The sequence below is a fragment of the Pocillopora verrucosa genome, chromosome 14 (assembly GCF_036669915.1).
Source record: "Pocillopora verrucosa isolate sample1 chromosome 14, ASM3666991v2, whole genome shotgun sequence".
Taxonomy (NCBI): Eukaryota; Metazoa; Cnidaria; class Anthozoa; order Scleractinia; family Pocilloporidae; genus Pocillopora; species Pocillopora verrucosa.
The window spans coordinates 21,698,924-21,725,035 of record NC_089325.1 but is presented as its reverse complement, the minus strand read 5'-3'; the positions used below and the strand labels follow the sequence as shown (position 1 = coordinate 21,725,035).

Sequence of the window (26,112 nt, the reverse complement as noted above, 5' to 3'; positions counted from 1 at the left end):
ATGATAGACAGTAATTATTAAATATGTTGTTAATTAACTTATCCTTCTAAAATTTTCCCTGGTCCATTAGGTCTAAATACTCGCGGCACTCCTCACTTGGTTGTCGTTGTTATTTCCCCGCCCATAAGATATCATTTGAATAAGTGTGACAAGTTCAATGTCTTATATGTGTACTTGATCATAGGCCAGATATCATTTCATTGGATGGACGTAAATTTTACTCAACTAAACTATTAACACTCCTTCCTTTATCTGCCCCCGCCTAAACGAAAACTTATACTTAACTAAACTGAGCTAAACTTAGATAGACAACCGACCTTTTAGGTGCACTGAACTAAGCTTAACCAAGAACGCTTTAGATGAGATACAACTTTTGGTCATAATTTCAGGGGCAACCAAAAGTGAAGCTACCTCAAGTGATAACGGAGTGGGTTTTAAAGCTTCGTTGTCCGTAGCAGGCAAGTAGGACTGACTTGGGTTAAGATCAAACATATTCATCATAGGAGAAAATCTCTAATAGACTCCATACAGTTAATTGTTACATGACCTACGTGGTCCTACCTGGGAAAAGTAAACAAAATCTAAGATAATGAAAACATAAATAGTAGCCATAATATGATGATGTTGATGACCGTGAAGATAGTGATGACGATCATTCAAACCCTTTTTTTTTTTGGAATTTTCGACTTGGGGAAATTTTAGATCGGCAGTTCCGCATGTACAAAACTGTACATAGTATGGAAGTATATTGTGATCATAAATCTGGTTTATTAATTAAATTTTGGTTTGAAATGAATTAATAGGCAGCCACATCTAATTCAGTGATCTAATGCTTGAGAACTCATCAGCAATAAAAAGTAACCATCACAAACAAACAGGGGTGATCGTATTTGACGTTCTATACAAAGGAGGTTAATTTCTACAAATGTATTATTCTTCATTGTTTAAAGGAAAATTCCAAAGCACAACCCAATATGTTTGATTCTTTCCTAATTTTTAGATACTTCGGAAGGGAAAGATTCAGCAAACCAAGAAAAGGTGAATTTAGAGGATGAGCTTTCATCAGGTGAGAGAGATAAAACAGTAAGTTAACTGATGAATAGCAACAGCGATAATTGTGATGATGAGCATTTAAACAATCTGTTTATTATACTCTTAGACCAGGAGAAAAGTCAAGTCCTTTTCTCTGGAAAATCAAAGGATTTAGAGATCGAGAGTTCAACAGGTAAAGGATTATACCATCTCTTGGTGTGCATTTATGGTTATAATGGCTGATTTACTGAGTTAGCGTTGGTTGCTTCAATCAATAAACAGTAGCATCTATTTTAATGCTTAACAGCAATAAAAAGCAACAACAGGAAAACCTTGGGCCAAAAAGACTACATTCACTGTTCTTGATGTATTGTATTTGTAAACGTGTCTGTTAGTTGCTCTCTAGAAAATTATGATCCTTCATTGTTTTCAAACAGTTTCCAAAGCTCAACCCAATATGTTTAACTATTTTCTATTTTTTTAGGTACGTCAGAGGATAAAGTTAAAGCAATCCAAGAAAATCTGGCTTTGGATGATAAACTCTCTTCAGGTGAGAGAAATAAAACAGAAAAGAGATGGGTAATTTAAGTTTGTAACCACTGAGTACACCACGCGCGATAAAATCAAACACACCGTCGAACAAACTGAACCCTGAAACCGTTCTTTGCTCATGCAAATTTGTGTTCGTTGCTATTTCAAGTTACATCCAAGAAGAAATCGGATGGTGATGAAAGCAAACCAAAAGGTACAAGAGATCAATATAGCACTGAATGAATATATGCCTGAATTTAAGTCTGAATACAAATCGAAATATAAATCTTGGTTATCATCAGAGATCATCATAGATAGTAAGTGTTTTAACTATTAATGTGTATTGGTATTTCAGTTGGAAAAGAGGACAACATGGAAGCTGATGAAAACCTGGCTGCTGCTGACAACGGTTCCCCAAGTGAGGAAAAAAGTGAGGTCTTATCATATTTTTTATATGAATATAACGATATGATACTACATCTCGAACCGAGATTTGCAAACGATGGTGAGCAAACCGAGATATATTGGTATTTAGACAGTCTAACAGCCCATTTATCAATTCCACTGTCACAAGATTGGAGCAAGAATTGTACCTGTCAGTGGTGGAATGACTTTTCATCTATCACGATAAAAAAAAGGGCAGACGAGGAAATTATAGAAGACACAATACGTGACAAAATTCAAAAGTGTGAAGTTTTTCCCTTGCCATTTCTTTAACATGCAAAATTAAGGCTACTGAGTCTAAAAGATGCTGAACCGTTCTAAGTAAAATATGCGCCGATCTTTTTTTTCTGCAAAAGACTGGCAGGCGTTCTTAACCAAGATTTTCGGCACCAAAACAGAGGCGAAATGCATAAAAACTCAAGAGAACATTTATTTACGAACAAAACTATCAAGGGGCAGTTTTAAAGATCGGCAGTAAGAAGTGGTGATGTCAACAATCACATTTCTGAACATCGGCCACTAACGAACCACAATATTGCCTGGGACTCTCCAAGACTCTTTCGGAAGCTGGATTACCTACTTGAGGCTGATTCTTCCTAACAGAAGAGTAAAAATCAAGAGCAAGAGGGGAACACAAAAAAACTATGACAGGTCACGGTTGCTCTGACGAACGGCTAACTCTCGAAACGTCAGCTTTGACTCTTGAAACAGTGGTCAATTTACGTTATCAACTCAGCTGATGATACAAAATTACCCTGTTATACTCTTCCACCGACGTAGCACCACAGTTCCTTTAGAAACTTACCCCATTAATTACAGGTCACAACTGATTATCATCATCACCCGTTTCATTTTAGTTATCATAGAGACACAAGCTGAGGCAGCTGAAGAAAACGAGGACTTTCCTTTCAACAACTCATCAGGTAAAAAATTGATTGTTGATCAGCTTTTTTGTATGTGCTATAACACAAGAACTCGCAATGGAAGAGTTTGTCAACACACGGAGCAAATTATATCATTAAACATACTAAGATCTTCTTAATCCAACCCTAAGGTTTTCACTCTAATTTTTTATACATCCTCTTTCTCTCATTCCAAGCAATATCGTCACCAAAAGTCAGTGTTTTTAACCATTTGCATTTGACCAACTTACCGGTCCTCACTCATTACCTGAAAGCCTCAAAACTGTCGTCACCATTCCAGAAAATCTTCCACTATCTAATTCAGAGCTAGAAATCTGTGCTCGGTAAGGGCTTAATTTCTGTTTCCATTTTTAAAACCACCGAAAAATTTTTAGGCAAGCAGCACTTCGAAAAATTCCTTCGCGCGTTCAATTTCATAAAGCCGTTTTCCATGACAAAGACATGCTAACAAATTAGAGATGTCTAATCAGATTAGAAAGTCCAACTGAACTTCCCCAGAGGGTCAGTCCGCAGCTTTAAGTTTTTTTCATCAAATAATGTTTTCACCAAGTAGATGGCAATAAATTAAGTCAGTGAGCATTGAGTACAACAAACGTCATGAAATAAACATTGAAATAAACAAGCAATGGATCATTAACTAAAAGTGTTCTTAGTTCAAAGGGAAATGTTTTTTCTTTCATAATTCGGGGCCAAATTGCATTAAAGAAGGAATCAGATGGCAATGATAACAAATTAATAGGTATAAGTAATAAGTGTAACACTCAGACAATTTGAAAGCTTACATCTGTAGGAAAATTATCCAAAAAAACCCTGGAATCGTTTTTGTTTAAAACTGAGCAAAATAATCATATTTTAATTGTGGCATTGGTCTGCACAGTTTCCGTAACTTCAAACCAATCTATGATTGTTTACAAGTACTTGTAATGTTAAACAATTTCATTGTTTTCCTCGCACCTTGTTACTTGATCTTAAATGTTTACGCGGCCAAGAAGCTGTTGAGAGACAAGTGAGGTGGAAATTCACTCCAGAAAACTTTTTACCAAAAGGACAATTGTAGTTACTTCAAATGAAACATTTCAAGGCAATTAAGCGTTTAAAGATTGAAACTGACTGAATAATTTTCTGTGGGTTAATATTAAGACAGAAAAAACCAAGAGATTGTTTCACAGTCGCAAGCTAAACAATAACGGAAAAAATTTATATTTTTCAGTTTCTGAAGTTATTTTAGTCTTTCATATTGCGATATTAAGGGAAAAACCCCAATTAAAATATCAGAGGATGATGGAAATCAATATAAAGCTTTTCAAATATTCCAGTTTTTATGATCAATGATATCCTTTGTTTTTTTGAGTCACCAAAGAGGCGCAAGTTGAAGCAGCCGAAGGAAACCAGGACTTGCCTGACAACAGTTCATTTGGTGAGAAAACAGTTAAATGCTTTTCAGAAATTGTTGACTTGTGCAATAATAACAGAATAGAGCTTACCCTGATGATGGACAGAAATTATTCAATATGTTGTTATTCAACTTATCATTGTAAAGTTTTTCCTGGTCCAGTAGGTCTAAATACTCGCGGCACTCCTCGCCTGTTTGTCGTTGTTATTTCCCCGCCCATAAGATACCATTTGAATAGGTGTGACAAGTTCAATGTCTGATATGTGTACTTGATCATAGGCCAGATATCTTTTTGGTGACAAACTAGACGTAGATTTATACTCAACTAAACTATGAACACTCCTTCCTCTATGTGCCCCCGCCTAAACGAAAACTTATACTTAGCTAACCTGAGCTAAACTTAAATAGACAACAGACCTTTCAGATGCACTAAACTAAACTGTACCAAAACGCATTTAACTCAACTCAGATGAGATACAACTTTTGGTTATAATTTCAGAGGCAGACAAAAGCGAAGCTACCTCAGGTGATAACGGAGTGGATTTTAATGCTTCTTTGTCCATAGCAGGTAAGTAGGACTGACTTGATTTGAAATCAAACACATTCAAAGGAGGAAAATATCTCTAATCGACTCTATATAATTCATTGTTACTCCCTATAAATGTATTATTCTTCGTTGTTTAATGGAAAAGTCCAGAGCACAGCCCAATATGTTTGATTCTTTCCTAATTTTTAGATACTTCGGAAGGGAAAGATTCAGCAAACCAAGAAAAGGTGAATTTGGAGGATGAGCTTTTATCAGGTGAGAGAGATAAAACAGTAAATGAATTGCACTTTTCAAGTTTGTGAGTGAAAAAAGACATATGAAAGTAAGTTAAACACAAACAACTGAATCATTACGGCTAAAAATTGTCCTTCCTCAAAGTAAAATATTCTTTTTTACCATTCCAAGGTCTATCTGGATTCAAGAAGGAGTCAGACGACGATGATGGCAAATCAACAGGTACAAGTGATTACAGCAAACACAGAGTGCGTGTTAAAAGTTAAGCGTCAATTAAACACCGAGAAACACGTTGCAAATCAAGAGGGCTGTTTGAAGATTGAGGAGGGACTGATGCCTTTTTTGGGTGGTTAATATTTAGGATAGAAATAAAGAAGAAATTATTTACAGCTTAAATCGGCACGATAACCATGCGTTTTACATTTTTCACTTTCCAAACCGATTTCCATCATAGATATTTTTACATCTGGGGGAAAAACCTTGCATTTATTAGGAGATGAAGAAAACAAAAGTTGTGAAAAATCACGAGTATTACTACTATTTACATGTATTGGTATTTAGTTGGTCAACAGGCCTCCTCAACAGCAGCTGTTGGAAGCCTGGACTTTGCTGATAACAGTTTATCAGGTGAGAAAAAAGAAACAAGCATATTTAGATTTCCTTTTAGAGTTAATAATAACAAGACAACTAGTACTGAAATTTTTTCGACTATCAACTGGGTGATGACAGAAAAAAGAGTGAAAACCATTTCGTTGTAATTTCATTGACAGACAAGAGTGAAGCTACTTCTGTTGAGAAAAAAGTGGATATGAAGGATGCTCCTTTAGTAGGTAAGTTAAAAAGCACAGAGAAATGAAAGTCCTTAAAAGACTGAGTTAGGTGGAATTTAATATACATAGATTACTTTCTGAAAATCACATGAACGTGTATTTCACCAAGTATGTGGTGTGACTGAGCGGACTGGATTTTGACTAAGAAGTTTTTTAATATTGCGTTACGAAGTCGAGGTTTATGAAACGATGACAAAAGGAACTTCTGTTACTAATTAACATTAAAGATAAGGAAGACTCAAACAACAGACAAGGTGCAGTTAATTAGATGAACTGATTCCCAACTTCAGAGACAGGGAGATAGGAAAGGGCGCGAATAAAATTACTTAAGACGAAAGAGCAACGATCAATGGTGATGTCAACTATCAAACTAATGAAAATCAGCGAATGGCGAACCACGTGCACAGCTTTGACTAAGAGTCCACGCGTTGTTTCACTATAAGAGCACGAACTGTACTTGCAGTGATTTTCTGACGGCATAAGAGAAGCACGTGCACACCGTTATGATTGTAACGATATGATACAACATCTAGAACCGAGATTTGTAAACTATGATGAGCAAACCAAATAATCTTGGTTATCAATCGCCCAGCTATCAGTCGCACTATCACAAGTTTAGAGCAAGAATTGTACCTGCGAATGATGGACTGGCTTTTTATCTATCACGATATAAAAATATGGAGCATACGAGGAAATTATAGAAGACACAAATACGTGACAAAACTCAAAAGTGTGAATTTTTTCCCTGTCATTTCTTTAACAGACAAAATTAGGGCTACCGAGTCTAAAAGAGGCTGCACCGTTTTGAGTAGAATATGCGCAGATCTTTTTTCTGCAAAAGACTGGCAGGCGTTCTTATCCAAGATTTTCGGCACCGAGACGAGGGCAAAACCCATAAAAACTCAAGAGAACATTTAATTACGAACAGAAGTAACAAGGAGCAGTTTAAAAGATCGGCCGTGAGAAATGGTGATGTCAACAATCACATTTCTGAACATCGTCCACTAAAGAACCATAAAATCGATTGACACAGTTTCCGTAATTTCAAAGTAATCTCTATTGTTTACAAGTATTTGTAACGTTAAACAATTTCATTGTTTTCCTCGCACCTTGTTACTTGATCTTGAATGTTTACGCGGCTAAGAAGCCGTTGAGAGACAAGTGGCGTAGAAATTCATTTAAGGAAACTTTTTACCAAAAGGACAGTTTTAGTTACTTCAAATGAAACGTTTCAAGACAATTGAGCGTTTTAAAGATTGAAAACTAACAGAATGAGTACTTTTCTGTGGGTTGATATTAAGACAGATATAACCAAGAGATTCTTTCAGAGCCGTAAGCTACACAATAACAGAGAAATTTATATTTTTCAGTTCCTATAGTTATTTTAGTCTTTCATATTGCGATGCTAAGGGAAAAACCCCAATAAAAATATCAGAGGATGGTGGAAATTAATAGAAAAGCTTTTCAAATATTCCAGTTTTTATGACCATTGATATTCTTTGTTTTTTTGAGTTACCAAAGAGGCGCAAGTTAAAGCAGCCGAAGGAAACCAGGACTTGACTGACAACAGTTCATTAGGTGAGAAAAACAGTTAAATGCTTTTCAGAAGTTGTTCACATGTGCAGAGTTTGCGCCGATGATGGACAGAAATTATTAATATGTTGTTAATTAACTTATCATTCTGAAATTTTTCCTGGTCCATCAGGTCTAAATACTCGCGGCACTCCTCACTTGTTTGTTATTTCCCCGCCCATAGGATACCACTTCAATGGGTTCCATGTCTGATATGGGTACTTGATCATACGCCAGATATCTTTTTATTTGATGTGTTGTGACAAGCTAGACGTAAATTTATACTCAACTTAACTATTAACACTCCTTCCTCTATGTGCCCCCGCCTAAACGTAAACTTATATTTTACTAACCTGAGCTTAACTTAAACAGACAACAGACCTTGCAGATACATTAAAATAAACTTAACCAGGAACGCATTTAACTCAATTTATATTAGTTACAACTTTTGGTCAAAATTTCAGCGGCAGACAAAAGTGAAGGTTCCTCAAGCGATAACGGAGTGGATTTTAATGCTTCTTTGTCCGTAGCAGGTAAGAAGGACTGACTTGGGTTAAAATGAAACATATTCATACCAGGAAAATATCTCTAGTGGACTCCATACGATTTAATTGTTACATGACTCAGGAGGGTAAAGAGTAGCCATAGTATGATGATGTTGATGACCGTGAAGACAGTGATGACGATCATTCAAACTCCCTTTTTTTTTTAATTTTCAACCTGAGGAAAATTCAAGTTTCATCATTTGGAAAAATGAAAAGATTTAGAGATCAGCAGTTCCCCAAGTACAGAATAAAACTGTAAATAGTATGGAAGTATATTGTAATCATAAATCTGGATTATTATTTAAATTTTGGCTTGAAATGAATTAACAGGCAGCCACATCTTATTCAATGATCTAATGCCTGAGCAGCAATAAAAACAACAATCATGGACAAACAGGGGTGAAAAGGGTGCAAGTATTTTTCTTGATGTATCATATTTAACGTTTTATACAAAATAGGGAGGTTAATTTCTAAAAATGTATTATTCTTCATTGTTTAATGGAAAAGTCCAAAGCACAACCCAATATGTTTGATTCTTTTCTAATTTTTAGCTACCTCGGAAGGGAAAGATTCAGCAAACCAAGAAAAGGTGAATTTGGAGGATGACCTTTTATCAGGTGAGAGAGATAAAACAGTAAATTAATTGCACTTCTCAAGTTTGTGAGTGAAAAAAGACCTATGAAAATAATTGAAACACAAACAACTGAATCATTACGGCTATAAGTTCTCTTTGCTCAAAGTAAAATATTCTTTTTTACCATTCCAAGGTCAATTTGGATTCAAGAAGGAGTCAGATGACGACGATGGCAAATCAACAGGTACAAGTGATTAGAGCAAACGTAGAATGTGTGTTAGCTTAAGCGTCAATTAAACACTGGGAAACACGTTGCAAATCAAGTCAGCCTTTCGAAGATTGAAGAGGGACTGATCAGTTTTTGAGGGTCAATATTTAGGGTAGAACTAAAGAAGAAATTATTTTACAGCCTTGATCGGCACGATAACCATCCGTTTTACATTTTTCACTTTCCAAACTGATTTGGGTCTTAGATATTTTTACACCTAGGGGAAAAACCTTGCATATATTAGGAGATGAAGAAAACAAAAGTTGTAAAAAATCACGAGTATTATTACTATTTAAATGTACTGGTATTTTAGTTGGTCAACAGGCCTCCTCAACAGCAGCTATCGGAAGCCTGGACTTTGCTGATAACGGTTTATCAGGTGAGAAAAGGAAACAAGCATCTTTAGGTTTCCTTTTAGAATTAACAATAACAAGACAACTAGTGCTGAAATTTTGTCAACTATTAACTGAGTTGATAGTGAATCAGAGCCATTCGCTCTGACTAAGGGCTAACGCTCTAAACGTCAGCTTTAAAACTCTTTACGGTTGTTAATTTACGTTATCAACTCAGTTAATGACCCTGTTATACTCTCCTACCAATGCATCACAATAGTTTCTCTAGAAACGTACGCCCTTTATTATTTTGTTAACTATGATGAGCAAAGCGAAAATTCTTGGTATCTCGACAGTCTAACAGACCAGTTATCAATCGCATTATCACACGTTTAGTCTATGAGTTGCCTCTTTGACAACACAAAAAAGAGTGAAAACCATTTCGTTGTAATTTCATTGACAGACGAGAGTGAAGCTACTTCTGTCGAGAAAAAAGTGGATATGAAGGATGCTCCTTTAGTAGGTAAGTTAGGAAGCACAGAGAAATCAAAGTCCTTTAAAGACTGAGTTAAGTGGAATTTAATATACAAAGGTTATTGTCAGAAAATCACTTGCGCGCGTATTTCACCACGTATGTGGAGTGACTGGGCAGACTGGATTTTGACCAAGGAGTTTCTGAATATTGCGTTACCGAGACGAAGTCGAGGTTTATAAAACGAAAACAAAAAGAACTTCCTTTATTAATGAACATTAAAGACAACGAAGATTCAAACAACAGACAAGGTGCAGTTTATTAGATCAAGTGCGCCGATTCCCAACATCATAATTACAAGAAGATAGGAAAAGGCGCTAAAACATGACAGACTTAAGACTAAAGAGCAACGATCAATGGTGATGTCAACTACCAAAGTACTGAAAATCAGGGAATGACGAACCACGTGCACAGCGTTGAGTCCACGTGTTGTGTCACTATAAGAGCACGAACTGTACTTTCAACGATTTTCTGACGGCATAAGAGAAGAATGATTTCGCAGACTCATAATAGCAGTTATTATTTAAAATATTTGCTCACGCATTTTTTTTTCTTGTTTTAGTTTCTAAATTTATTTTGGTCTTTGAAATTGAAATACTGAAAAACCCTCAAATAGACAGGAGGATCAAAAATATTTAAAAAAAGTGCTGAATGTTGTTATTGGAATACTAATAAAACTAATTGTAGTTTGCTTTGACTGAAGAGGCGCAAGTTAAGTTAGGAGCAGAAGAAAACCAGGTCTTTGTAGACAAATCATTAGCAAACAAAAGAAAAAAACTGGTGAAATGTGTTTAGCGCCGACCTTTTTACCACAACTCGCAACAGAATTTTTTTCTCTTTCAATGGACAGATACTTATCTATTTCGATAGTCTAACAGGAAAGTGGTCAACTAAGCCATCATGAAAATTTCAATTGGCCGTAAATGGTTTCCTTTTGTGACATTTATTATTCTATGACTTTTATTATCCTGTCAAAATTTTCAATAACAATTCTGATAATAGTAATGATGATAATGATAGCACAACTGATGAATAGCAACAATGATAACGGTGATGATCATCATTTAAGCAATCTGTTGTTTATACTTTTAGACCAGGAGAAAAGTCAAGTTTTATCCTGTGGAATATCAAAGGATTTGGAGATCGGCAGTTCAAAAGGTACAGGATTATACCGTCTCTTGGTGTGCGTTTATTGTTATAATGGCTGATTTATTGAGCGTCTTGGTTGCTTTAAATAGAAAGTCAACAGCATCTATTTTAATGCTTAACAGCAATAAAAAGCAACAATAGGAAAACCTTGGGCCGAAAAAGGCTACATTCATTTTTCTTGATGTATTGTATTTGTAAACGTATTTGGTGGTTGCTTTCTAAAAATTTATTATCCTTCATTGTTTTCAAACCGTTTCCAAAGCACAACCTAATGTGTTTAATTATTTTCTATTTTTTAAGGTTCTTCCGAAGATAAAGTTAAAGCAATCCAAGAAAAACTGGATTTGGATGATAAACTTTCTTCAGGTGAGAGAAATAAACAGAAAAAAGATAGAGGTAATCTAAGTTTTTAACCACTGAATACAACACGCGCGATAAAATCAAACACACCGTCGAACAAACTGAACTCTGAAAGTGTTCTTCGTTCAAATAAATTTGTGTTCTTCGCTATTTCAAGATCATTTTACATCCAAGAAGGAATCAGATGACGATGGGAGCAAACCAAAAGGTACAAGAGATCAATGTAAAACTAATAAATGTAAGCGTAAGTCCGAAATTAAATCGAAATCTGAATCTTGGTATATGTATATGTATTAGAGGTTGATAAAACAGAAGTCGTCATAGATCGTGAGTGTTTTAATTATTAATATGTATTGATATTTCAGTTGGAAAAGAGGACAACATGGCAGCTGATGAAAACGTGGCTGCTGCTGACAACGGTTCCCCAGGTGAGGGAAAAAAATGAGGCTTTATCAGATTTTTTCTATGATAGTAACGATCAGTGACACAACAACCCGAACCGAGATTTGTAAACTATGATGAGCAAACCAAATAAACTTGGTTATCAATCGCACTATCACAAGTTTAGAGAAAGAACTGTACCTGCGAATGATGGACTGGCTTTTTATCCGTAATCACGATATAAAAATATGGAGCATACGAGGAAATTATAGAAGACACAAATACGTGACAAAACTTGAAAGTCTGAATTTTTTTCCCTGTCATTTCTTAAACAGACAACACTGAGGCTACCTCTGGTTATGAGGCACTGGATTCCAACAATGCCTCTTCAGTTGGTAAGTCAGGAAACTAGTTGAAATTATTTAAGTCTCGAAGATGCTGAGCCGTGTTAAATAAAATTTACACAGATCTTTTTTTCTGCACAAGACTGGTAGGCGTTCTTAACTAAGATTTTTGGCACCGAGACGAAGGCAAAACTCGTAAAAACTCAAGAGAACATTTATATACTAACAAAACGAACATGGAGTAGTTTGAAAGATCGGCCGTGAGAAATGATGATGTCAACAATCACATTTCTGAACATCGTCGTCTAAAAAACCACAATATTGATTGGGACTTTGCAAGATGTTTAACCCATAGCATGAATTAAGTTATACGACGGACTTTCGGGAGCTGGATTACCTACTTGAGGCAGATTCTTCCCAACAGAAGAGTAAAAATCAAAAGAGTGAGTGGAACACAAAAAACCACGACAGGTCACGGTCACTCTGACGAAGGGCTAACACTCGAAACGTCGGCTTTGAAATGCTTGAAACGGTGAAATTACCCTGTTATACTCTCCCACCGACGCGGCAGTACAGTTCCTTTAGAAACCTACCCCCTTAATTACAGGTCACAAGTCATTATATTATTATCATATATTATTATCATCACCCGTTTCATTTTAGTTATCAAAGAGACACAAGTTGAGGCAGCTGAAGGAAACGAGGACTTTCCTTTCAACAACTCATCAGGTGAGAATCGATCGTTGCTCAGCTTTTTTGTATGTGCCATAACACAAGATCTTGCATTGGAAGAGTTTGTCAACAAACAGGGTAAATTATATCATTAAACATACTAAGAACTTTTTCATCCAACCCTGAGGGTTTTCGCTCTAATCCTTATGCATCTTCTTTCTCTCATTCCAATCAATATCGTCACCAAATTTAGCGTTTTTAAACACTTGCACCAAATTAAAGCCCAAAAACTTGATCAACTTATCGGTCCTCACTCATCACTTGAAAGCCTCAAAACTGTTGTTACCAATCCAGAAAATCTTCCACTTTCCGACTTAGGGCTAGAAATCCGTCCACACTAAGGGCTTAAATTTTATTACCATTTTTAAAACCATTGACGAAATTTTAGTTAAGCAAAACGTCGAAATATTACTTCGCGCGTTCGATTTCATAAAGCCTTTTTCCATGACAAAGAGGGTGATTCTAACAGATTAGAAATCGGTACGGTTGTCCATTGGGATGCCAAAACAGATATTCCACTTCATCGTGGGTCACTAAAATGGAAAATTGGTTCAGTTGTGACACGCGCAAAAGATATCTTACATATCTTCGTTATAATTTCAGAGAACAAAACTTCAGATGATAAAGATATGGATCTAGACGACGACCCCTTAGTAGGTAAGTGAGAAGACTAACGTGTTCCACAAGACGTAAGATAAGACAATCTGTAGTCATCTACTGTCCTTCTTACACTCGGAACAATTCAACCGTAGCTAGTAGAACGCTTTACGATTGAGTGTCGTAAAAGCGAAACTAAAGCAGCAAGTCACGAAAAGGAATTACTACAAGGAGCCGATGAGAAATTTAAGTGGAAACAAGGAAACTGCGCATACCTGATGCGCAGGAAAACAAGAGCGACCCAGCCGCAATTCAACTTGTTATATTTTTTATGGAGGGTAAGTTTCTAAAGAAACTGTGGTGCTGCGTCGGTGAGGGAATATAACAATATAATATTTGGTTTTATCAACTGAGTTGATAATGTAAAATTTGCTACCGCAAAAAGTTTCAAAGCTGACGTTTCGAGCGTTAGCCCAGTTCGTCAAAGAGAATGACAAAGGGCTAACGCTCCAAAAGTCAGCTTTGAACTCTCTATGGTGGCCAATTTACGTTATCAACTCAGTTGATAATACTACATTACCTAGTTCTAGTGTGAAATCTGACTGACTGCGTGAGAGGCGCAAGTTTTTGAGCAATCCTTAAGCGAAAGGAAAATCAAAGCAATCCAAGGTTATTCTCTACATTCAGTTGGAAATTTCTCTGTCGGAACGTTGCTGAAGATGAATCAAGAGTTTGAACTGATTTGGTGTAAATTGTCCATCTCCCGTCTGATAGAACGAAGTTGTTGAAAGGAAAGTGAATCTTTTTCCGAGAGTAACTTTGATCACCATTCTACTACGCGAGAAAACATAGTCGCACTAGCCTTTCTTAAAAAAAAAGATCTATTGAAAAAGTGACGCACGCGTCTTGAAATACTCATGTGATGGAACGCTATGAACAGCATCTGCAAGAATAGCAAAAGAGGGCATGGTAACGAATCTTGCAATCTGATTGGTTTTTTACCCGGTCAGTATTTTCCTAGCTCTGCCCACGGGCAACGGTTACGCTTTCGCGAGTCGCCGAGTACATTCCTACTTTCCTTGCCATTTTTTATAAATATATCTCGTTTTGCCAGCTGGGCAGTATTTGAAGCAAAGACGTCGGTCACTACCTCAAGCCGATAAATAACTTATTAATCCTCTCTTTTCTCTCTCTCAAATCACTTCGGTTGACAGAAAAATATCGGTTTAAGAATGAATTGTATAAGCAATAATGTCATTACGTTGGTTGACAAGTGGCCTAAAAACCGCCTGCAATTAATTTTAATCGTTCGGGTATTGTAATATTCCGGTGTTTCCTGTATTTTTAGTGAGAGCAAGGGATTGTTTTCAGCAAGGTAACAAAGAATACAGACAAGGAGATTTTCATAGAGCGCTACAACTGTACACTGAAGGACTTCAACTAAACTGCAAAGATAATCGGCTGACAGCCAGACTCTACAATAACAGGGCAGCAGCTCATTTCCGTTTAGGTATGGAATTTCAACGTTCAATTATTTATAGTTTACTTAAAAGTTCTTCTTCAAAGAGTCATGCTAATTATGCTAATTTTTCTGGTCGTTTATCTATCACTCTATAACGGCTACTTAAGATAAAGACTCCAAATCTTGTGACCTATAATGAACCGAAATCCCCGAGAAGAGCTTTATATCAGTCACGACCCTCTTTAATTTCACGTCGAGCGTTCAAGTTCAAGTTTTAGGTCCTAATGGTAAAAAAGGGGAAAATAAATAAACCAATCCCGTTATCACCTGCACTTCCCATGTGTATTCTCCTCACCAAACCCTCCCTCCTCCCCCAACCGCGTTATCTAAGGTTATATGAGGGGGCCCAAGTCTTTCCAAGGTGAAAGAAAACCTCGAATTAGTTGTAAAGAGTCCTGTTGAAAGGGAGTCGGTTACTCTTTTTGCAATTCTATCGAACGCAAATGACCGGTTAGCTCTAAATCCCTCCTTTAGAAAACTTTGAAAACAGCCTAGATGATGCCACAGTTGCTGTACAATTGGAGCCAACTTTCATCAAAGCCTTGGAGAAAGGTGAGTTTAATTTTAGTCGCCATTCAGTGGCGATAGCTCCCTGGCTACGTACGTTGAAGTAGATGTTTCTGGTTCAAATCTACGCGGTCACGCACCATAAATCTTCATTTGTGAATTGAAAATGCCAATATTTTGGCTTCTCAAAGAAGGCACTTAGCTATTTATCACTAATCCTTTTTTTTATAGGAGCTGAAGCTTGTGTGCAGCTTAAGTTGTATGATGAAGCAAAGATCTGGTGTCATAAAGGATTGGCCGTATCCTTTGAAAAATACATTCGTTTCTAAGACGTAAAAAAACTCCAGTGATTACCACTTTAAGCTTAACTTAAGAAAATCTAGTGCAAATTTAAGACGTCCAATGATTTTCAAATTTTTCAATTTTGATTTAAAAGCTGAATTTTCGGTAGTCTCTAGCTGTCAGTTTCAGTCACTTTTCTCGGTGAAATATGAGTATGATTTATGTTAATGCCGTTAAAACCAGTTCTTACACCATTTCCTGCTAACAACGCAAACGATATAACCCGAAATAACTAACGACAAATAGTAAAAGACTTTCCCAAGATGATATATTACTGTAGAATGGATATGATCGTACGATGCAGCTATTTATGATGCCAAACACTGACAGCTGTTAATGTCTTTTCCAAAAGGCAACGCGACGAAAGGCACTGCTTGTTGTCGTTGAGAATCTGACATGCGAAAGAAAATTCTATCTTATCAGCAGCCTCGCTAAGATTCATGTTTGTCCAGTTTTTCACACGTTAATGATCCGAACTTGTTATTCAAACAAATTGACAGGCTGCGAGCGGACGTTTCAAATTCCCCAGTATTTTACAAATGTACACGAGGAAGAGGCAGTCAGCGTTTCGAGCTCATTATTATCATTATTATCTGTCCTTCCCCCTCTCTCTCTCTCCTAACGGAATCAAGCCTCTCCCTCTGGTGACCAGTAATTGTAATGCGTTGTATTAAATTGCATCTTGCTTACTTTCATTGTTTTGAAATCTTCTAGTTCCTCGAGAACATAGCTATTTCGGGGGCGTTTCCAATATCATCTTATCTGCCCTTTTAACTCGGCACCAGGTCTCGGAAAGGGACAGCGAGCAAGTTAACTATCCAGTCACTGTATCCTCCCCCATTTTGAGATAAAAACGATGCTGCTGAATAAATAATGATATCAATTACAAATGAAATGTATAAATCCAACTGTTTCAAAAGGTCATCACACTCAGTGAAAAACCAAGTGAGCTTGAAGGAAAAATGTGTCTACGCAGAGTCACGACTTGAACGCTTTGTTCGATCTCTCTCTCTCTGGTCCATTAAAGTCAATCTTTTTCTCCTTTTGCCAATTTCGACACTGTAGATCTCCTCTTCGTGGCTATACACCTCGTTAAGTTCTTGATCTTCTGTCGTTCCTGGTCTCTTATCCCATCTACATCAAAAGGTTCCCTTTGGATCGTGCACACGCGTTACACTGGGTCGTTGTAGTAATTAGGATCTTTTAATCTCCTTGTCATCATGATTCTTGCGTTTTCACAGTTTTATCGCAATATCTTATGATTTGTTCAGGAATGTTATCGAAAACCAAAGCCTCCTCAGCTGTTTTCCTTCCTTTCTTAAACGGCTTGGTCCAACCTTCATCAACATTTATTTCCTTTTTGTCTGGCTATTGTCCTTTTTGTCTGGCTATTACGTCTTTCGTCTTTCTTAGTCTGTGTGACGATAAAAGCCATAATCCACTCGATTTCCTTCAGAGCTCGTTATTGGTGGTCCCTTAATTGCTCTTAAATTGAAAAGACTTTGAAACTTCTTGTCAGTCATGATTGCCCTTTTCCTTGTGTCCCACTGAAACATAACATAATCCTTAATTATTCAACCTTGTAGATTACATTTTTTGTACTCAGTAGTCTTTGGAACGCTGCTCTTTTACGAACGTTGTTTTTTTTTCTTGAAGTGAATGGATACGGTTTCACTTCGTTAAAATTAATGTAAAAGAGCATGGAGTAACAAGTAAGGGACCGATATTTTAGGCAAGGCGAACAATTAGAAATGAAAAAAGGGGGTAAGTTTCCAAAGAAACTGTGGTGCTGTGTCGGTGGGAGAGTATAGCAGGTAATTTAGTGTTAACAACTGAGTTGGAAACGTAAATTGGCCACCGTAAAGAGTTAAAAGGCTGAAAAATTAAAAAATCTGACAAGTGTGCGACTTAATCGAATTACTGTGTGAACTGCAAAGCAAAGTTATCAAGATTGACAATTCTGTAAGAAAGGTGCTTTCGTCGAGTTCTCAAAAGCCGAAAAGGCACTCTGCAGGTAGAAGTCTTGCAGTGTCTAATAGACTTTCTCCTAAAAACTGGATGAAACACCCTCCCTAAGCATTCCACCTTTCCTCTCAGCAGTGTCATTTGACTTAACGCATTGAAGATGGACGATAATAGTAAAAGGTTGCGTCATCTATTAAACAAGTGTGGTAGTGAGACAATCGCATCCGGCGAGATAAAGCCACAGCAAGTAAAGGTAAATCTGACAACCATTACCTGAATTTTTTTTTAAATAGAACTGATTAGGCAACCAGAAACTATAAAGAGGTTAAAACGTGCATCTCGAGTTCACAGGTCTTGGTCGAGGGGCCAGTAACGAAAATCACGAAATTATATTGCTTAATCGTTACGACCGCAGGGGCCAATATTTTTCCAGTACTCACTCAAATAAAATCATCAAAACGGGGTTAGCAAAATCCTGAAGTCTTCTAAAATATACGTACGTTCTAAAGATTATAAATCGAAAAATTCTTATGGCTAGAACAAAAGCCTAGCTCTCTGTCTCTGTATTTTCTTTGGAGTCTAGTCACTTTCACAAACTTAAGAACCTCGTTGAAAATCCACATCCAGGAAGGAATTCAGAGGAATTCTGTGCGAGTGGTTCTCATGGCCCAATTACAGAGGTCTAATAGGGAAAATACATATCTCTGGCCTTTTTTAAAGACCTCGTTCGAACCTAAAACTTAGGGTCTAAATAAGTGCGTAATAAAACTTAGCGACACATTTCCAAACCATAAGGGAAACTCAAACCAGGAAAGGAGATGAACTTTATTCGTTTGTTTGATCGCGACATTTGTACTGCAATACTGCTAGTCTTCATTGGGCAGTGAGGTCGCTTGTTTACGTGTCGCAATTTGTAGCGCGTTGCTTCGTTGCTATTGGTGCATTTCGATCCTCATTATTATTCCGCTTGTTAAATGGTGTTCCCCCATAGGTCCTCATTAATCGGCTGTTGTGGTGTCTGATCGTCGAATAGACAATTAACAATACCACGCTTCACTGACTGAGGTTGGTGGGTGAATCCCCCCCTGGTGCACACGTAGGGTTAAAGAGGCTATCCATATAAGACTTCATCTCAACAACATCAGTGGAGATAGTGGAATCGAAATTCACGAAGCTTGGATACTCACGATCAAACAACACAATAGCCGATCAAAGAGGACCTATGAGGGAACACCATCTAACAACCGGAATACTAATGAGGATCGAAATGCACCAATAGCAGCCGACTAACGTGCTACAAATGGCTTAAGGAGTAAGTTGGCCACCGTACAGAGTTAAAAGGCATACGTTCAGAGCGTCAGAGCAATGAAGACTAGCAGCATTGCAGTGGAATCGTCCCGATCAACATCCAAAGTGACACTATCGTGAAACAAAGGAATTAATTTCATCTTTTATCTTACACCACGATGAACAAAAAACTTATTTTATTACATCAAACCAGGAAGTAGAAATTGCCAAAGATCTGGGAGACAAGACTGGAGAAGATAGGAGTTATGGCAACCTTGGCAATGCTTATCTTGGTCTAGGACAGTTCAAAACAGCCATCGACTACCATAAACGTCTTCTAGAAATTGCCAAGGAAGTGGGAGACAAGGCTGGAGAAGGAACGAGTTATGGCAACCTTGGCAGTGCTTATCATTGTCTAGGACAGTTCAAAACAGCCATCGACTACCATAAACAACATCTAGAAATTGCCAAAGAAGTGGGAGACAAGGCTGGAGAAGGAACGAGTTATGGCAACCTTGGCAGTGCTTATCATTGTCTAGGACAGTTCAAAACAGCCATCGACTACCATAAACAACATCTAGAAATTGCCAAAGAAGTGGGAGACAAGACTGGAGAAGGAAGGAGTTATGGCAACCTTGGCAGTGCTTATGGTAGATTAGGACAGTTCACAACAGCCATCGCCTACCATAAACAACATCTAGAAATTGCCAAAGAAGTGGGAGACAAGGCTGGAGAAGGAACGAGTTATGGCAACCTTGGCAGTGATTATGGTAGTTTAGGACAGTTCAAAACAGCCATCGACTACCATAAACAACATCTAGAAATTGCCAAAGAAGTGGGAGACAAGGCTGGAGAAGGAACGAGTTATGGCAACCTTGGCAGTGCTTATCATTGTCTAGGACAGTTCAAAACAGCCATCGACTACCATAAACAACATCTAGAAATTGCCAAAGAAGTGGGAGACAAGGCTGGAGAAGGAACGAGTTATGGCAACCTTGGCAGTGCTTATGGTAGTTTAGGACAGTTCAAAACAGCCATCGACTACCATAAACAACATCTAGAAATTGCCAAAGAAGTGGGAGACAAGGCTGGAGAAGGAACGAGTTATGGCAACCTTGGCAGTGATTATCATGGTCTAGGACAGTTCAAAACAGCCATCGACTACTATAAACAACATCTAGAAATTGCGAAAGAAGTAGGAGACAAGGCTGGAGAAGGAACGAGTTATGGCAACCTTGGCAGTGCTTATCATTGTCTAGGACAGTTCAAAACAGCCATCCACTACCATAAACAAGATCTAGAAATTGCCAAAGAAGTGGGAGACAAGGCTGGAGAAGGAACGAGTTATGGCAACCTTGGCAGTGCTTATCATTGTCTAGGACAGTTCAAAACAGCCATCGACTACTATAAACAACATCTAGAAATTGCGAAAGAAGTAGGAGACAAGGCTGGAGAAGGAACGAGTTATGGCAACCTTGGCAGTGCTTATCATTGTCTAGGACAGTTCAAAACAGCCATCGACTACCATAAACAAGATCTAGAAATTGCCAAAGAAGTGGGAGACAAGGCTGGAGAAGGAACGAGTTATGGCAACCTTGGCAGTGCTTATCATTGTCTAGGACAGTTCAAAACAGCCATCGACTACCATAAACGTCTTCTAGAAATTGCCAAGGAAGTGGGAGACAAGGCTGGAGAAGGAACGAGTTATGGCAACCTTGGCAGTGCTTATGGTAGTTTAGGACAGTTCAAAACAGCCCTCGACTACCATAAACAACATCTAGAAATTGCGAAAGAAGTAGGAGACAAGGCTGGAGAAGGAACGAGTTATGGCAACCTTGGCAGTGCTTATCATTGTCTAGGACAGTTCAAAACAGCCATCGACTACCATAAACAACATCTAGAAATTGCCAAAGAAGTGGGAGACAAGGCTGGAGAAGGAACGAGTTATGGCAACCTTGGCAGTGCTTATCATTGTCTAGGACAGTTCAAAACAGCCATCGACTACCATAAACGTCTTCTAGAAATTGCCAAAGAAGTGGGAGACAAGACTGGAGAAGGAACGAGTTATGGCAACCTTGGCAATGCTTATGGTAGATTAGGACAGTTCAAAACAGCCATCGACTACCATAAACAACATCTAGAAATTGCCAAAGAAGTGGGAGACAAGACTGGAGAAGGAACGAGTTATGGCAACCTTGGCAAGGCTTATGGTAGTTTAGGACAGTTCAAAACAGCCATCGACTACCATAAACAACATCTAGAAATTGCCAAAGAAGTGGGAGACAAGGCTGGAGAAGGAACGAGTTATGGCAACCTTGGCAGTGCTTATCATTGTCTAGGACAGTTCAAAACAGCCATCGACTACCATAAACGTCTTCTAGAAATTGCCAAAGAAGTGGGAGACAAGACTGGAGAAGGAAGGAGTTATGGCAACCTTGGCAATGCTTATGGTAGATTAGGACAGTTCAAAACAGCCATCGACTACCATAAACAACATCTAGAAATTGCCAAAGAAGTGGGAGACAAGGCTGGAGAAGGAACGAGTTATGGCAACCTTGGCAGTGATTATGGTAGTTTAGGACAGTTCAAAACAGCCATCGACTACCATAAACAACATCTAGAAATTGCCAAAGAAGTGGGAGACAAGGCTGGAGAAGGAACGAGTTATGGCAACCTTGGCAGTGATTATGGTAGTTTAGGACAGTTCAAAACAGCCATCGACTACCATAAACAACATCTAGAAATTGCCAAAGAAGTGGGAGACAAGACTGGAGAAGGAACGAGTTATGGCAACCTTGGCAGTGCTTATGGTAGTTTAGGACAGTTCAAAACAGCCATCGCCTACCATAAACAACATCTAGAAATTGCCAAAGAAGTGGGAGACAAGGCTGGAGAAGGAACGAGTTATGGCAACCTTGGCAGTGATTATGGTAGTTTAGGACAGTTCAAAACAGCCATCGACTACCATAAACAAGATCTAGAAATTGCCAAAGAAGTGGGAGACAAGGCTGGAGAAGGAACGAGTTATGGCAACCTTGGCAGTGCTTATGGTAGTTTAGGACAGTTCAAAACAGCCATCGACTACCATAAACAACATCTAGAAATTGCCAAAGAAGTGGGAGACAAGGCTGGAGAAGGAAAGAGTTATGGCAACCTTGGCAGTGCTTATGGTAGTTTAGGACAGTTCAAAACAGCCATCGACTACCATAAACAACATCTAGAAATTGCCAAAGAAGTGGGAGACAAGGCTGGAGAAGGAAAGAGTTATGGCAACCTTGGCAGTGCTTATGGTAGATTAGGACAGTTCAAAACAGCCATCGACTACCATAAACAAGATCTAGAAATTGCCAAAGAAGTGGGAGACAAGGCTGGAGAAGGAACGAGTTATGGCAACCTTGGCAGTGCTTATCATTGTCTAGGACAGTTCAAAACAGCCATCGACTACCATAAACAACATCTTGAAATTGCCAAAGAAGTGGGAGACAAGGCTGGAGAAGGAAGGAGTTATGGCAACCTTGGCAATGCTTATGATGGTCTAGGACAGTTCAAAACAGCCATCGAGTACCATAGACGTCGTCTAGAAATTGTTAAAGAAATGGGAGACAAGGATGGGATTGCCCAGGCTCTTTGTAGTCTTGCTAAATATTTTGAAAGGCATGAATGTCTCCAAACCGCCCTCGACTATTATATTTCTAGTAGAGAGATTTTCAATAACGTTCGGGCTAGTTTTCTGTTCCACCATAACTGGAAGATTTCGTATCGAAATGTTCACAAAACAGCATACAATGGTGTTTGGCGCGTACTTTTACTCAAGGGTGAACACGTTAAAGCTCTTCTCGCTGCCGAGGAGGGACGTGCACAAGCTCTAAGAGATATCGTGGATTTAAAGTATAGCTTTCGACAAACCCTCACGTGGTCGAACTCTAGGAAATGCTCTGATTGTCTTTCATTAAGAAACGTTTCATCAGATGTAGTTTTCCTAGCAATTACTGGACCTTACATTGCTTTGTGGACTATTCGGAACGGGGGAGTCGTTCAATCGAGAATAAAGCATGTGAACAACTTTCTTTACCAACGTGAATTAGAAGTTTACATTACCTCTTTGAATAAGGCTGCTTCCTTGCAAGTTAGTGGAAGGGCTGCTGTTGAATGGGAAAAAAGTTCAACTCAAGTGGGCCGAGATGAAAAAGGAACGAGCGATGGTTCTCCGCGAAACGCGACGACAAATGCCCTGCGGAAGCTTTATGATATCATAGTTGCTCCTATCGCAGATCTGATTGATGGAGATGAGCTTGTATTTGTTCCTGAAGGTCCACTTTGCTTGGTGCCCTATGCAGCATTGGTGGATTCGAATTCAAGGTATCTGTGCGAATCTTTCAGGATTCGAGTAATTCCATCCCTAACCATTTTAAAATCAATCTCAGACTGTCCGACAGAATTGCACAATAAAACCGGTGCACTGCTCGTGGGTGATCCATGTTACAAGCAAGTCCTTTATCAGGGTGATTTGTTGAATCAGCTGCCGGGTGCAAGGAAAGAGGTGAAGATGATTGGAGGAATCCTCGGTATTGCTCCTCTCGTTGGAGGGGAGGCGACAAAGGAAGAGGTATTTAGACGAATTTCCTCAGTTGCGTTGGTTCACATTGCAGCGCATGGTAAAAAAGAAACAGGAGAGATTCTCTTGGCACCAAACACAAGTAGGACAACCTGTCAAGCTGAAGAGGAAGACTATCTACTGACAATGAGAGACGTGTTACGAGCCGGGCTGCGAGCGAAACTGGTTGTGCTAAGTTGCTGTCACAGCGCTTGCGGTGAGGTTATGGCCGAAGGTGTGGTTGGCATTGCGCGAGCGTTCTTAGGTGCCGGTGCTCGATCGGTTCTGGTATCCCTGTGGGCCATTGATGACGATGGTACTCAGGAGTTCATGAAACATTTCTACGGAGCGCTGGAAGAAGGCAAGGGTACTAGTGAAGCTGTCAATCAAGCCATGAAGTGCATGAGAGAGTCTGAAACGTTCAGCAAAGGGTATTACTGGGCGCCATTTGTACTCATTGGGGACGACCTGAAACTGGAATTAACGGAAATTAAAAGGTATCCATCGTAAGTATGCTTTTAATTTTGCTCAATCAACGAAAAGTGAGATGTTAATTACCACCTTTTTGTTCCTTGAGGTCAAACTCAATTTCATGTCTTTTATCTTCATTGCGTTCCTGCAGCCGAGGTAGAGGGTGCATAAGGATAACACAAAACAGAAAAAATACGTTTCTCGTTGACTTATTGCACTGCCTGTTGTTAATGCCAAGACTCGCAGTTTTTCTTTTGTAATAAAGCATGGCACTTAAATTTATTTTTCGAGGAATTCAAGAAAAATGTTCAATTTTGCGGCTCTTATACTTTTCTTGTAGGTCATCACTGATGGATTTGTTTGAAGACGAGAGGAGACCCCAGGCGTTTGGTACTGACTAATGACAATCAAAACCAACAGAGGCATGCGGGGTGACAAATTTAATGTTACGCGGCGTTGAATTGAACTGGTTGAATCATTAAATAACCCGCATTGAGGCTATAATCAAATAAGCGATTTGTTACCATATCATTTAATAATAAACTGCCAAGTCAAATGATTTAGTTTTAAAAGGAGATTTTTTGCGGAGATTAAGTGGTGTTGCGGCCATGTTTAAGACAAGTTATGCCGAGAAAACCTTTTAATTAATCTCACATGGTCTTCGTAAGGATTATACAGCGATGTTTTCTAAATCATAAGTTAAATACGAAACTTTATGGCCATGTGAGTTGTGTATTTCAATTTCATGGCTCCAAGCATCACCTAAGACCAAGTTTAACCTTTGGTGTTTGGCATATCTTACCTTTGAATTTTTAACTTGTTGTAACTTGTTGTACGTTGTACATATGATTGCTTTGTTTACATGCATTTGGACATGCATTTGATACATTTTGACTCACTGGATTGATAACTTAATTTTTTAATCTTGAAGCCTTTGCCAGCTTGGAAGAAATGTACTATCCAAAAAGACTAGAGCAGGCATAAATCATGAACTGTGGAAAAACCGGAGTCCATTGATATTTACTTGGTACATAATCCAATTAAAATCCATTTCAGATCTTCGTTTCAGTTCTTCTTACTGTTTTTGCTTATTTCACGCAGTTTTCACTCGGAAAATTGAGTGAAAAAGCAGGCGATGTTTTTAGATTATCACTCTTCTGCTTGATATTGCAAATTTAGTGTGAAAAGAACTTCTGAAAGAACGAAAACTAGAACACTATGAAATTCTTATTGTTACACCCCTTCACTCTTTCTAAATCTTTCCTTTTGCCCAATTAATTAAACAGGCTGTTAAATAACAAGGATAAGACCCACACCACACGTCAATTTCACTTGGAGGAGGGGAGCTGGTTCGAGTGAAAGAACGGTCAGCTTAAAAGGTCATTAAGTCTAAAACGAAATCTCCGTGTTTTTCCTACCACCCGTTAAATAGGATACATTCCGCTAGCGACCATGACTGTGCTTTTAAATTGCAGCCAAGTATTTTTGCTCACCACTGGTTCACATGTTTCACACCAAATAAGCGGGGCTAGATTTCCGACACTTATCGAAATTTCAGGGTAGGGGCGCGGGCTCATTTCCTGAACAGCGAATGCTTTTCGATTCCAAACTGAAAATTGTTTACTGACAATTTGTTCTATTGACTTGCTCACCTAGACTTAGGGAAACATTTCAACTCTTTAACCCCTCGAAGCTACTATCATGTAAAGTCTCCCTTCAGTATCAAGCCGAGCCAAGTATTTAGGTCATGAGAATTAAGGGAATGATCGCCAAAATCCTCGTTGTCAGCAGTGTAGGAAATGTATAGCAAGAGAGCGGGTTAAAGAATTGGTTTCAGAGTGAACTCGTGGAGTAACTGACCAGAGTATGTGAGGTGATTTTTAAATAGCAAGAAGTCTAATAATTCACTATAGCCATACTCATCGGAGGAACAAAACAAGGGAATCACCTCACCATTACTCCACCTCAATCCTACGCGCACAGAAAGTTGCAGGCCTTTAACGTCACTACAAAACAACTAAAGAGACTACTACATAGATCTATCTTTAAGTTAGATTTGTTTCTCAATTCTCGCCAAAGGTTTTCTTACAAATCGTTGGTAACT

General features: G+C 38.4%; 1 protein-coding gene and 1 pseudogene across 1 annotated transcript; both read left to right on the top strand.

Moving 5' to 3' along the window:
• On the top strand, positions 1 to 24,826 carry LOC131780497 (tetratricopeptide repeat protein 28-like). Its single transcript, XM_066161226.1, has 35 exons — positions 1 to 10; positions 390 to 458; positions 1,001 to 1,066; positions 1,160 to 1,225; positions 1,517 to 1,582; positions 1,733 to 1,777; positions 1,919 to 1,993; positions 2,865 to 2,930; positions 4,282 to 4,347; positions 4,823 to 4,891; positions 5,060 to 5,125; positions 5,276 to 5,326; positions 5,666 to 5,731; positions 5,875 to 5,934; positions 7,447 to 7,512; positions 7,971 to 8,039; positions 8,603 to 8,668; positions 8,819 to 8,869; positions 9,207 to 9,272; positions 9,689 to 9,748; positions 10,850 to 10,915; positions 11,207 to 11,272; positions 11,424 to 11,474; positions 11,632 to 11,694; positions 11,983 to 12,042; positions 12,655 to 12,720; positions 13,327 to 13,380; positions 14,669 to 14,830; positions 15,317 to 15,394; positions 15,581 to 15,648; positions 17,817 to 17,909; positions 19,158 to 19,670; positions 20,631 to 22,006; positions 22,598 to 24,043; positions 24,349 to 24,826. The coding sequence occupies exons 1-35, from the start codon at positions 1 to 3 to the stop codon at positions 24,407 to 24,409; spliced, it is 5,442 nt and encodes a 1,813-aa protein (XP_066017323.1). The 3' UTR covers positions 24,410 to 24,826.
• Positions 1 to 26,112, top strand: part of LOC131795916 (roundabout homolog 1-like) — a 120,756-nt pseudogene that overhangs the window by 78,363 nt on the left and 16,281 nt on the right.